Genomic DNA, 13693 nt, shown 5'->3' on the forward strand with positions numbered 1-13693 from the left:
CCGACACTTGGGAGCGGGTGGATGATATTTCAGCACCATCTTCTCTGGCCAGAATCAAGAGGTGTTCCTGGGGTGGGGGTGGGGTCTGTGAGCTGCTGCTGTGTGGTAGAAGGGCCTAGTGGCCAGGGTCCACCTAAAAGCAGCAGCAGGACTAAGCTCCACAGGAAGTACAGGCTGGGTTCCCGCTGGGGCCTTAGGTCTGGGTGGAGTGGGTAAGCAGTGGGGACATCAGATGGGTGGTTATGTGCAGCTGGTGAAGGTAGAGCTGGGGTGGGGGGTGAGGGGGGACCTCAGAGCCACCGCTCCTGCACTTTCTGTGCACACTGGTGCAGAGAGTAGTTGGGGAGGAAGCCGGGGATCCTTCCTGGGAGAGGTCCCTTCTTAGTGAGGCTCAACATCAGCGTGCCCACTACAGGAGCTACATCAGGATGGTGCTTCCCAGAGATGGTGGGCTTTCCAGTTCTTCACCATCTCCACCATCTCAGGCTCCCAGGACAGAATTGTGGGGTTGCCAGCACGCCTCAGCAGATGCAGGAGAGGGGGGCTCCAGTTCTCACTCGTTCTGAGCTGTACTCTCTGCCTGCCCTTGACTGTTTTGAACATGTGAGTGGGGGAGACCTGTCCTAGGTGCCCAAACACCCAGCTGAGCCCTGCTTTCTCTGTGTCCTGCTGCTGAGCACTAAGGACATTTCTAAGGCTGGACTATTATGATCAGTTTCTATGGGGACATGATTGAGCATAGCTTCATCTACCTGGGACTTTTTTTTTTTTTTTTTTTTTTTGGTTTTTCAAGACAGGGTTTCTCTGGTTTTGGAGCCTGTCCTGGAACTAGCTCTTGTAGACCAGGCTGGTCTCGAACTCACAGAGATCCGCCTGCCTCTGCCTCCCAAGTGCTGGGATTAAAGGCGTGCGCCACCATCGCCCGGCTACCTGGGACTTTTGATTGCATATTGAGAATACTTTCTCAGATTTGCATAGCTGTCCAGGTGGGGGAACCCTTCAGCAGGGTGCTTTCTGGGTCTGACTGGGGGTGAAACTCAAGGTTTCCCATTTTCAGAAGTCCCTAGTCCTCATTTGATTCACATCTCAGCCCAGAGCTAGGTTTTGTTATTAAGTTATATGTTTTATGTATGCATATGATTTATATGTACAATATAGGCATAAATTATGTATATACAAGGCTGAGGATGTAGCTTGACATAGCACTTCCCTAACTTGCTTAGCTGGGCGTGTTGGTGCAAGATTGCAATCTAACACTCAGCAGGCTGAGGCAGGGGATTTACAAGATCAGGCTGGGTTACAGTACAAGACTGTCTCAAAACAGTTTTAAAAATGGCAATGGGGGGCTGGAGAAATGGCTCAATGGTTAAGAGCACTGACTGCTCTTCCAGAGGACCTGGGTTCAATTCCCAGCTCCCACATGGCAGCTCACAACTGTCAAAGATCCAGTTGCAGGGGATCTGACACCTTCACACCAATGCACATAAAATAAAGTTAAAAAAATAAAAATAACAAAAATGGCAATGGATACAGCTCAGTGGTAGATCACTTCCTAACATAGAGTCAAATCTTGGGATCCATTCCTAGCGCGCGTGTGTGTGTGTGTGTGTGTGTGTGTAAAATGTGGGAGTCTCTGCAATCCCCAGCACCAGTAGTGTAACCATCCGAGCAAGACACAATCCATCACAGCCCAGTAGCTGGTACGGTCAGACTTTCAGAGTCTGTCATGCGCAGTGTATTCCAGGCATCTCTAAGTACTGTACAGTTTGTTTCCTGGTGTAACACAACCCTGCGTTCATAATGAGGCATAAACTCTTCTCACCTCTTCTTCCATGGAGATGTTCTATAGATAGACGACGTGTGTTCTAAGGGCCTAGGAGAGGATCTGGTGTGGTCTCAGTTATACAGGTAGTGTAGAGGTCAGCTAGGCTACTAGCCACCTCCGGTTCTGCCTGTGGGAGCCTAGGGGAGCCAGGTCTGGTTTGGCTCTACAGATAGCCCAAGGGTCATCTAAACCGTTTAGTCACCTCCATTCCCAGCCCTCTCTTGGAAGAGACAACCCTGTGTTTTAACATTCCTGGTTTCCCTAGTGCTTCTCCGAAAGCATAAGGACCTTTGTATATAACGTAGTATTTTTCCTGCCTTTCCTTTCTACGCATTCCTAGCCCTGTCTCCTCTCACCTCTCCTGCTCCATGCCTCTCCAGAAGGCTTTCTCCAAGTGTCAGTCAGCAGCTGGCCAGGAGATTATGAATAGGAAAGTTATTCATGGCAGCCGTGAAATGGCTGGGGACAATTTTTTTGTTTTGTTTTTCAAGACATGGTTTCTCTGTATAACGGCCTCGGCTGTCCCAGAATTCACTCTGTTGACCAGGCTTGCCTAGAACTCACAGCGATCCCCCTGCCTCTGCCTCCCGAATGCTGGGATTAAAGATGTGTGCCTCCACCGCCTGGCATGGGGACAGTTTCTTATACTGGATTGTCTGCTTGAAGGCGAATGCATTCACTTACTCTTTAACAGTATTTAGGCTTTAAGTCTTGGTACTGCCAACTGCCCGAGCGCTCACTAATCTGAGCTGTCTCCCCTCTTCACCCTGGCCTCTGTTCCAGCCTTCTGGGTTCCTTTGCTGCCCCAGGAAGGTGTTCTCCTTGACCTTGACTTTCAACTCCTAGAGGAGTGTGCCCTCCAAAAGCTTCCTGAAAGAGGTGCTTTTTATTTTTCTGGGACCTTGTATGACTGAAAATGCTTATCTGCTGTCTTCTACTAGGCTGACCCTTTCCAGGAGCCAAATGCATGCAGGAAATCTTTTTCTCACATTTTCAAGGCAACTGACTGATCTGTGGTCACCCAGCTTCCAGTGTCCTTGAGACAATGCCACACTTTATACATTTTAAATCACTTGCAATGTTTCAAGAGTGAAATTAGACAGACTGGCATGGTGGTGGATGCCTTTAGTCCCAGCATTCTGGAGACCAGGCAGGCAGATCTCTGAGTTTGAGGATAGCCTGGTTTACAAAACAAGTTCCAAACAAACCCCTCCTCCTTTCCCTCCAGCCTGGTGTTCTGCTTCTGGACCAGAGCAGTTTATCTGATCCCTGGTTTCCTCAGTGCTTTCCACTGGAGTGTTCCCAACTAGCTGCCCTCCACCCCACCAAGCCAGTTTCTCTGTGTGGCCCTGGCTGTCCTGGAGCTGCTCTGTAGACCAGGTTAGCTTTGAACTCAGAGATCCACCTGCCTCTTCCAGGAGCTGGGATTAAAGATGTGCGCCACCTTACCTGGGCTGACTGCCCTTTTCCTGCCTGTCCAGCACTACTCATCTGCTGCCTCTCTGCGTTCTGTGTCCCCCATGCACCCTCTCCACACCCCCTCAGTGCAGCTAATGTCACAATTTATTGGTTAGACTGGTGTATGTTACTCTATATAACGTGTGTGCCCACCTGAGCTGCGCTGTGCTGGGTCTTTATTCCCTGGGTGATGTCTGACTGTTCAATTTGTCTCTCGTGATCCTCCTGCCTCCACCCCCTTCAGCAAATCCTTCCAGTGTGCACCACCACAACCAGTGGAATTTATCTCTCTACTCATCTCTGTGTTCTCTTCCCTGGCTCCTCTAACTGGAACCTCAGTCATTCCATTCATTCCTCTGCCTTGGTTCCTTCTTTCCAAGCCCTGTCCTCGGGAACCATCTCAGGAGGCATGACCTCCTATTTCTTGGGATTAATTTGTCCACATTTCTGTACACATGCGTGCTAGTAGGAAAACCCCAGAAACCCAGGGGCTTCTAAACACTAAAGTACTCTGAGTACTCTGCCACTGAGCCACACTCTGAATTCCCATATTTATGTATTTCCAGAAATAGTCTTACCCTGTATCCTAGACTGCCCCAGAACTTGCATAGATGACCTTTTGGGGGTTGGAATTATAAGTGTGAGGCATAACACCTGGCCCTAAATTCCTCATTTTAGAGGAAGGTGGCATGGGAGATAACTTTTTGTTTTGTCTGAGACAGGGAACAGGGTCCTGTTTCCCAGGCTGACCTCAAACAATGTAGCCCAGAATGATCTTGAACTTCAGATTCTGCAGTCTCCGCAATACCATCAATACCATGACAGTTTGTGTGGTGCTGGGGACTGAAGCCAGGGACTTTGTGTATGTGTGCCAGGCAAGTGCTCTACTTAACTGAGCCTCGTCTCCAGCTTGGCGCTCGTGTGTGCACATGTGAGAGAGAGCTCAGTGGGTAAAGTTACTTGCTACCAAGCCTGGCCACCGAAATTCAATCCCGTGGACCCACATTGTGGGAGAATCCTCTGATGTCCATGCAGGTATGCATACTCAGTAGATGTAATTGTTAAAAGTGTGCACAAATGTCTTACTCTCCCTCATCCCTCTGATCACATGGGTATGAAAAAGGTTCCTTCAGCTGAGGATCCCATTATCCTGGTGTCCTGTAGATCGTGGAGCTAGCTGGCTGGAGAAGGTGGTCTTCCTTTTTGAGCGCTCTGCACGTATACCTGTGTGCCCCAAGAGGGCGCCAGATCTCATTACAGATGGCTGGGAGCCACCATGTGGGTGCTGGGAATTGGACTCAGGACCTCTGGAAGGGCAGTCTCAACCTCTGAGCCATCTCTCCAGCCCTCATTCTCACTCTTGACCTTTGTATTTTCCCCTCATTTCCCATTCCTCTGCTCCACTTCCAGGATCTCCTCAACCCCGATGCTCTGAAGCTCTGCAATATGCCCAAGATGCTCTTTTCTTTTGTGCTGGCCTCTTTCTTTGGGAGTCTATGTCCACGAGTCCCAGGTAGTGTTATTACTTTTCATGTCACCACACTGGCTATGGAGCAACAAATAAAGGACTGTGAAAAAGATGGCAGCCAACGCTACCAACCCTAGTCCCTCCCTTATTACTAAAGATTTGCATCCTGGGTAGCGTGCATTAGGACCGCTGGAGGCAATGTGAACACCTTTAGGCAAAGTGTTCTAGAGCAGTTGTTTAACAACCCCTCATGTTGTAACCCCAATCACAGAATTTTCATTGCTACTCCATAACTACAGCTCAGCTACCGCTGTGGATCTAACGGAAAGGGGTTTTCTGATGGTCTTAGGTGACCCCTGAGAAAGGTTTTTTTTTTTTTAAATCCAAAGATGTCAAGACCCACAGGTTGAAAATGCTGCTCTAACGCCAGACACTTAGGGCTTGTCCCATACACATGGGTGTGTCTTCTTCCATCTTGGTCTGATGCCAGGGAACAAGCCTGCCTAGAGCATCCCAGTCCTCCAGATTGGAATTATTCCCAGGTTTTCAAGTGACATGGGTCTGGGTAGGGGTTGGGGGCTGCGTTTCATGGACTTTTCAGGGCTGAGACTTTGGGGCTGCTCTGACCTTGCTGCCTTGGGACCTTGATTTGCTGACACGGGTTGTGGGCACCTGGGATGCCAAGATGGAAGGCTTCATCGCATCCTGGTCTGGTGTTGGTCACTGCATCTTTGTCTGGTTGTGTAGGTTTTCAGAGTTTCATGAACACAACTTCCAGTCCAGGCTCTAGAACATTCACTAGTCTGGCCTCTCTCTCTGCCCCACCCCCTTTTCTGGGCAAGCAACACTTGCCTCATGGTCTCCATGAGTCTTCATGTGTGCTTTGAGAGTGTCCCACTCTGTAGGAGGGTGATGGTCAGGGGGTCAGCTTCTTTCTAGCCCAGCCTCACACAGGGCGGGGCGTAAGACCTGGGGTGTCAGAGGAGTTATCGTGATCCACTGTTGCTATTTCAAACAGGAGGGGCCAGGAGGGCTGGGCCTAGAGCCAGCAGAAGTCACATTAACAATTAAGGTCTTTGCTACTTTCATTCCACCCTCACTGCATGAAATATTCAGACACTGGAGGAGCTGGGTCTCCGATCTCTGCTGTGAGTGTGCGCATGTGTGAGGCCGCTAGTTGTAGACCTGGGGCTTGAGGTAGCACCCGAGGCCTGGCATGCAGGACTGGGTGGTAGGAGCAGCTGCCAGCTGTCACAGAGATATACATAGTAGGATTCAAAGGCTGCATTTGGAGCCTAGAACTTAACGCCCAAGCAAACCCTGCTGTGGGACGCTGCCCTCTGAGCCTGACAGCCACTGCCATCATACTTAAGGCTTGACATTGCCTCAGAAGAGGAGGGCTAGGGAGGGTAATTAGAAACCCCACCCCACCTGAGATTCCAGCCACTCCCTCCTGTACCTCCTTCCCATTGCTAACTGTCCAAGTTACTCCTGGCTTGGTTGGTTAGTACTAGAGTACCTACAGAGTTGGTTTACTGAAGGGGCAGGTAATCTATGCAGCTATTCCTGCTGGTTATTATTGCTGCTATGGTTGTTTCTCAGAGCCCCCAGGAAAGTATGGAGCTAACAAACTCACCATCTCCTCCACTCAGCTCCACTGCCTGTGCCTCCTTCCCCTGCTCCACACCCGGGCTCTTCCGTGACTCACCTGGCCCCTGCTTCTGCTGCTTCATCCACTTGATGCGCCTCCCAATCTCGGTCAATCACCCCTCAGCTTTCAGGGTTCAGCTTCCCCAGGAAAGCTTTTCTCCGGGCCCCAGGAAGCTATGAGTGGTATTTTCGCTTTGCTTGTTGGTGGTACTTATATGTATTGGAGCACACGCATGTGTCTGGTAAACCAATGAATGAAAACGACCCTGGACAAAGTGTTTCCTTTCTGGAACTCACTTTCCCCCCTTTAAAACAAGGGCCTCAAACCCAATGGGACATGCACTGGAGTCAATCATTTGCTTAGCAAAGAGCTAGGGCTGTCAGAGCTGGAGTCTGAGCTTAGAGCTGTAGGCCTGGTGAGGAATAAGAGCCCCTTACACTAGCAGTGTGCGTGGGACTGACAGGATCTCATTGTGTAGCCCTGGCTGGCCTTGAAATTGCTCTGTGGCTATACTGGATTCGGAGTGTTCTAGGGGGACACAGCACATTTGTCCTGGAGATCTCCTCTTGCTTCGGGATGCTAGTTCAGTCCTGGGATCCTCTTCTTACCAACCATGTGGAGCAAAGGTGAACAGCAAGTCTCTTTGAAACCACCCAGCAACACCAACGCTAGAGCCTTCCCCAAGCTCTCCAGGGAGGTTCTCAAAGTCCTGGAGGAAGGTTTCCCAGCCAGTAGGGTGTAGATGATCTGAACCACTGCTTGGATAAAGGTTTCATTTTTCTCAGCTGAAACAGTCACCCTGGAGAAACAGAAGACAGAGGAACATAGGAACACCACAAGGAGACAAACGGCTTCCACAAAGCCCAGGACAAATTGAATTGTCTCAGCAATTTCCCTGGTGAGCAGAAGTGTCCCCCTGGGTGTGTGCTCTGCTCATTCCCCCCATTCTCTCCCTGGAGCAACTCCCCAACATAGTCTTTGCTCTGTGGGGAGCCTCCGGGGAGCCTACTATCTTGCTACAGATCTGTAGCTTCCCCAGGCACAAGCTGTTTTAAGTCCCTTCCTTTCTAAAGCCAAACTGTACTGGGCTGGACATGCAGAACACTCAGCTGACTCACCCATACTGAGTGTGCTGCTGGCCTCAGCACCCCTGGGGCTCATCGTTTCATCTCCAAGTGTCGTGTGTGTGTGTGTGTGTGTGTGTGTGTGTGTGTGTGTGCGCGCGCGCGCGCGCGCGCATGTGTGTAAGAGGACTGAATCAAGCCCAACCTGTGTGGGTCCCAACCCTGACACAAGAGCCACAGTCTCTTAAGGTGATCTAAGACAGTCAAGACAGCTCTCCTGCTTCAAGTCACACCTGGGACTGCCCTTTGACTTCAGACCTCATGTTTCATCCTTCTTTTTCTTCTATTGAGACAGAATCTCACTCTGTAGCCCAGACTTGCCTGGAATTCCCAGAGATTCCCCCAGCCTCTGTCTTCAAGTTTTAGGACTGGTGACCTGCACCACCCATGGCTCTCTTTTGTTCTCTCTCTCTCTTTCTCTCTCTCTCTCTCTCTCTCTCTCTCTCTCTCCCTTCCTTCCTTCCTTCTTTCTCTCTCTCTTTTTTCAAATACTATTACATTTATTTATTTGTGTGTGAGGGTTTATGCATGCTATGGCCCACGTATAGGGGTCAGAGGACAACTTGAGGGAGTAGGGTCTTTCCTGCCATCACGTGGGTCCTGGGAGTCAATTCAGGTTGTCAGACTGGGCATCAGGTTCTTTTACCTACTGAGTCATCTCACGGGTCCCTCCTCTCTTTTGAACCTTCGGCTAACAGGCCAACCCCTAAGGCCACTCCACTAGCTGTTCCCTCCACCTGAACAGCCTACGCCCCTAACCTTTGTCCTTATTGCTCAGGCTCACATCCAAGCTCCCACAGCCTAGTCCCTCCCAGAGACTACAGGGACTGATTTCCCTGCATTGCGCTGCAGACAGCCTCACAATATCTTCTCATATTCTACTGCCCCTTCTCCCAAGAACGCTAAGTACCCTCAAAGGGCAGTGGTCTCTGTAGTCTTGCCCGAGTAGAATTCCCCCACGCTGGGGAAGGTGTGAGAGGATACACGCAGTGGTTCAGTAAACGGTTGAGTAACTGTAAAAGGGGACGTCAGCTGCTGCGCGGGCACGCGCTCCAGGACCTGGGTAGCTTACCCCGGTGTGCGTACGCCCGGGGTGGGTTATCTCCTGGCAGGTCCAGGGGAAACGCACCCTTCCCTCGGTCTGCCGACTGCAGAAGCGCCGTAAATGCGCTTTGGGGACCGGACTTACAGGCTGTAGGAAGATCTGAATCCCCTGCAATGATGCGGGGTGGGGGAAGGTTCTCCCGTTGCTGTGCGCCTCTGGACCCCAGCTTTATGGCCGGGGTGGAAGACCTTCCCTCGGCTTTCACAAGGGTTTCCACCTAGCGAACCAAAGACGTTCCTCCAATCCCAGGGATTTAGTGGTTGAGTGTGCGAAGGGGCAGGGCTCTGAGAGCCGCTGCAGGAAATGGGCAGGTCCCCGGTCCCCTTGCCTCAACAGGCCTGGGGAAGAGGGGAGAGATCTGGCCCTGAGAAAAGACAGGCAAGGCTCTACAATCCTTAGCTAGGAGCGGAAAGACAGTCCCGCTGAGAGTTTAGGCAGGAAAACCCAGGTAGAGATTGGGGCGGAGGAGGTCGGTGGCCCTGAAAGGGACAAAGAGCAGCTCTGTCCGACCCCTACATCAGGGTCCTATTGTTCCTCCTCTCTCGGACTATACCGAACTCTGGTGCTCCCGGGAAAAAAGAAGGGAGCTGCGCCCACCCGGTGGGCATTTGTTTATTAAGAATGAGAAAAGGAGGGTCGGGGACGCGGGTCTGATGGGGGGGGCACGCTCATTTTCGCGCGTCTCCTTTAAGGGAAGCCCTGCCCTACCTTTCCCACCGGTCCCCGCCACCCCCCAGCCCTACCTGCATTTTAAAACCGCCTTGTAGTCCTGGGATTGGCCCAGGCCGCGTCCTCCGGGCGCAGAAACTTGAACCGGGGGAGGAGGGGGCTTGGCCTCACGGTTGGACGAAACCATCGTTGCGGCATCCCCCGCGCGCGCCCCGCCCCTCCCGCACACCCCCGGACCGGTCCAATTAAACCGGTGGAAGGGCGGGACCACGGCTCGAACGCGCCTCTGGCAGGGCGCCCGGCGGGCCGTCGCACCGCGTAGGGGAACCTCGGGGGCCGGCTGTGCCGCTGCTCACCTCCCTCTCGGAGGCGGGGTCCGATTGCGGCGCCCCGCCCCCTCTTCGCCCGAGGTGGGCGGGGCGGCTGGGGCTCCGGGAGCGGGGCCGGGGGCGGGCCTCCGCCTGCTGCGCCCGAGCCGGGAGAGCCCGGGCACCGCGGCCGCCGACGCAGCCACCCTCCCCGTTCCCGAGCCCTGAGGCACGCGCGGGCTCCCGGGTGACCCGAGCGGGGGCTGCGGGAGAGAGCGCGAGGCGGCGCGGGGCGGGCCGCACGCGTCCCCGGCCGCCCCACGCGCGCGCGTGGCCGGGCCCAGAGAAGCCCCGGCGCGGGGAGCGCCGGCCCGGCGCGGGCGAGGGCGATGTCGCGGTGACGGCCCCGCCATGGCGAAGCCCCCGGCGGCGGTGGCGGCGGCGGCTGCAGCGGCGGCGTCGGAGGAGCTGAGCCAGGTGCCGGACGAAGAACTGCTGCGCTGGAGCAAGGAGGAGCTGGCGCGGCGGCTGCGGCGCGCCGAGGGCGAGAAGGTGGGCCTCATGTTGGAGCACGGCGGCCTGATGCGCGACGTGAACCGGCGGCTGCAGCAGCACCTGCTGGAGATCCGCGGCCTCAAGGACGTGAACCAGCGGCTGCAGGACGACAATCAGGAGCTGCGCGAGCTCTGCTGTTTCCTGGACGACGACCGGCAGAAGGGGCGCAAGCTAGCGCGCGAGTGGCAGCGCTTTGGGCGCCACGCGGCCGGCGCTGTGTGGCACGAGGTGGCCCGCTCGCAGCAGAAGCTGCGGGAGCTCGAGGCGCGCCAGGAGGCCCTGCTTCGCGAGAACCTGGAGCTGAAGGAGCTGGTGCTGTTGCTGGACGAGGAGCGCGCGGCTCTGGCGGCGGCGGGGGGCGCTGGCGGCGGCGGTGGCGCGGGTTCCCGCAGCTCCATAGACAGCCAGGCTAGCCTGAGCGGGCCGCTGGCGGGCAGCGCGGCGGGCTCAGGGGCCCGCGACGTTGGCGACGGCAGCAGTACGTCCAGTGCGGGCAGCGGCGGCAGCCCGGACCACCATCACCACGTCCCACCCGCGCTGCTGCCCCCCGGGCCGCACAAGGGTCCAGACGGCAAGGCCGGAGCCACGCACCGGTCTCTGGATGACCTGTCGGCGCCGCCGCACCACCGAAGCATCCCTAACGGCCTGCACGGTAAGCACCGCGCCCGGATCGGAAGCCTAGGGGTATTGTGAAACTATAGTTCCTGAACACCTCACAGGTTCGGGATTGTGGGGACCCGCCTCCAGACCCCTCCGCAGCGGGCATAGCAAATGGAGCATCCGGCATGGTGGTGCCCCTGCCTAGCTGATACCGCAGAAAAGTTTCGTACCTACAGCTTTTTGTATTAGTGTCTGCCACTCCTGTTCAGTCTAAGGGTGTCTCTCATCCCACCCTGAAAACACTTGTGGGCAGAGGGAAGTTTTTCTTGGAAGGCTATGAAAGACTCCTGAGCTGAAGCAAGTGAATTTTCCCTTCTTGGAACCACAGATGTTCCTCAAACCCAGGCAGCGCCCACAGCTGCACTGTAGGTTTGTGCTTTCTTCCAGCCCAGTTTCCTCCCCTGCTTCCTTGTAGTCCTATCTCATCCTGGACTGGGCTGGCCCGACCCACTGGCACTGGTGGTAAGACCTTGAGGCAGCTGGGCCAGAGCGCCCTGGGCTTAGAGAGGCTTCCTGGCTTCCCATAAATCCTGCACTACTGGTTGGGACACCTTTTTCAACTTGGTCTCTACAATGTTCCCCAGGGGATATAGTTGGAGTGGATCGACTTCTCAGTGTGCCTCAGTTTCCTTGCTTCCCTTCTTCTAAGCCAGAGAGGCTGATTCCTGCCTCACCAGGGTGGGTGTGAGGTGGAGATAGATAATGCCCCTGAAGAGATTTATAAGCTTGATCATCTTACAGGAAGTGCCCGGGTCATATGTGGCTGGAGTGTGGGGGGAGCTCAGCTCTGCCGGTGCTGAGGGTGTCTCCGCCATAGGCCCTGTGTCCTAGCCATCCCTACCCTGAAGCTTCCCTCCTCTCCTTACTGCCAGATACTGCCCTTCCCTGTTTCCTCACAGTGTTTGAAAGCTTAGTTCCCGGTGTTGGTGGCACCTGCTTCTGCCTGAACTGTTTGCCTGGTAGCGGAGAATAACCCACCCTTTCTGTTCTCCTCAAAGCCTCTCTCTGTCCAGGCACTATCAAAGCTTCGAAGAACTCTTCCCCCAACCTGACAGCTAGAGCTGAGAACCAAGCTTTTTCTTAGTTTCCTGGCCAAGCCCTCTGCAGGCATGTTGGGGTGGACACAGGTCACCCGGGTGCAGGACAGGGGGAGGTTTCCTCCTTATTTACTATCTAGAACATTTGAGTTCAGGAAAGGATTGGGTCTAGATGGATACTTTGTTACTGATTAGCAATCTACCCCTGGAACTCCGGTTTCTTTTTGTAACACTTCATCCACAGGTCCTCACCTACTCTGTCAACTCCATCTGCAGAGTTACAGCTCAATTTGTTGGGGATGCCTGCCCCTCTTTACAGTGCTTGTATCTCTTTCGTTTCCCCCTCTCTTAGGGACTCTAGGAGGGCCAGTGTTCTGGGTCTTGATTTTCTCAAGTGCATCATAAAGGAGGGGAGTCTTTGCAGTTAGGGAAATCGAGCAGTGGCACTTGACCAGAGCGATTCTCCGCAGGACACTGCCTTGCTTGTGTCTCCACCTCTTTGCAGATGATCTAGGAGATGTGGGGCTGGCCCAGAGTTCCAGTTGCAGTAGTGAATAATGCAGCCACACCGAAGGACCTGGCCAGCCTGCAGGTTTTCCACCCCTCTGGGGATGGGTAGGGGCTGAAGTGTCCAGTTTCCTACAGACCTCATCCTCCCTGCCCCCCCAGTCTCCTTGCAGCAAAACTGCTGCAGGTTTCTGTAGTAGCCAAGCTTTGCTTTGACACGGAAATGAAAACTCAGCATTATTGTTACAAATTTCAGTCACACACCGGATTGTTCTTTTCCGTTTTGTCTCTTGAAGTCAGTGGGTGGCCATGGGATATCTTCCCTCTAATGTGCGCAGAATTCCAGGAAACAAGGAAAGCTGGGCTTCTCTCTGCTGGGACCTGAAGCCTTGCATTGGCTTTGTAGAGCCGGACTGAGCTGAGAGAGATAGAGAGTTCAGGTGGTGCCAGAGTAGAGTCACTCTGGGCTTAGTGCCTGATCTTGACATGTAGTCACAGCAACCCGGGGCAGTTTGCATCAGCCCTGCTTTACAGATATGTGGGGTGGCACACAGAGAGGACCCCAGCCCTGTCTTGCTGGGATCTCTACCAGGGCCATCGAAGTTTCCGCCAAGAATGACTTGAGGCCCTTGTGGTTGTCAATTTTGCTTTCCTGTTAGTTAGATAGCAGGGATGCCTCCCTATTTGGGATTCCTGACCTGGCTGTGCCTTTTCTCTCCCATGCTGGGAAGTGTTACTTCCTTATCAGTGACCACAGAGTGGCTTATTGAGAACCCAGTTATCCACAGGGTCTAGACATCTTGACTCCCTCGTGTATCTTGGGCAACTTGGTTAATTTTGCCTCTCTGTCCTTCTAGAAGGTTAGAGAAGCCCACAGAACCCTGGACTCCATGAAAGCCAGTGAGGCTGACACCTGCCCACAGTGGTCCCAGCAGTGGTTGGAAGAATCTGCCTTGGAAGTCCTGCCAGCACAGTTTAGCTTTCTCTTCCAAAGTCTCCTTGTCTTTGAGACTGCTTGTGGGCTTATTCGCCTCCGAGCTCCGTGTGTGGTGCGTAAATGGCACCTGCTGCTGAGCTGGGGAACCGAGGCTCTACAGTCTTCTCTGGGGGACCAGTATTGCTGTGCCCACAGCCCTGTAGGGTGTCTGGAAGGCTTCAGAGGGGTCCTGGTGGAGGTGATCATCTGTATTCAAGGCAGTTCTGGCTGAGGTGGGCTTGGCCAGTCTCTGAATGCATATGCAAATAGGTCTCTCAGGCAGGCAGTGGCGGACGCTGGGCGGGCACTGGGCAGTTGGGCGCTAGGCTGCTTTAGAGAGGCTGGTTCCT

General features: G+C 54.0%; 1 protein-coding gene across 2 annotated transcripts in view; it reads left to right on the forward strand.

Annotated features, from left to right (window-relative positions):
• Positions 1-9840: 9840 nt before the first annotated feature.
• The window catches only part of Ccdc85c (coiled-coil domain containing 85C), a 71614-nt gene continuing 67761 nt past the window's right edge, over positions 9841-13693 (forward strand). The window contains exon 1 of one of the 2 annotated variants that reach the window (XM_075948463.1): positions 9841-10815. In XM_075948463.1, the coding sequence (XP_075804578.1) occupies positions 10020-10815 (796 nt within the window). In that variant the 5' untranslated portion in view covers positions 9841-10019. The remainder of the gene's footprint in view (positions 10816-13693) is intronic. The other variant, XM_075948462.1, reaches the window with a different exon arrangement.

This window comes from Microtus pennsylvanicus, chromosome 14 (genome assembly GCF_037038515.1).
Source record: "Microtus pennsylvanicus isolate mMicPen1 chromosome 14, mMicPen1.hap1, whole genome shotgun sequence".
Classification (NCBI taxonomy): Eukaryota; Metazoa; Chordata; class Mammalia; order Rodentia; family Cricetidae; genus Microtus; species Microtus pennsylvanicus.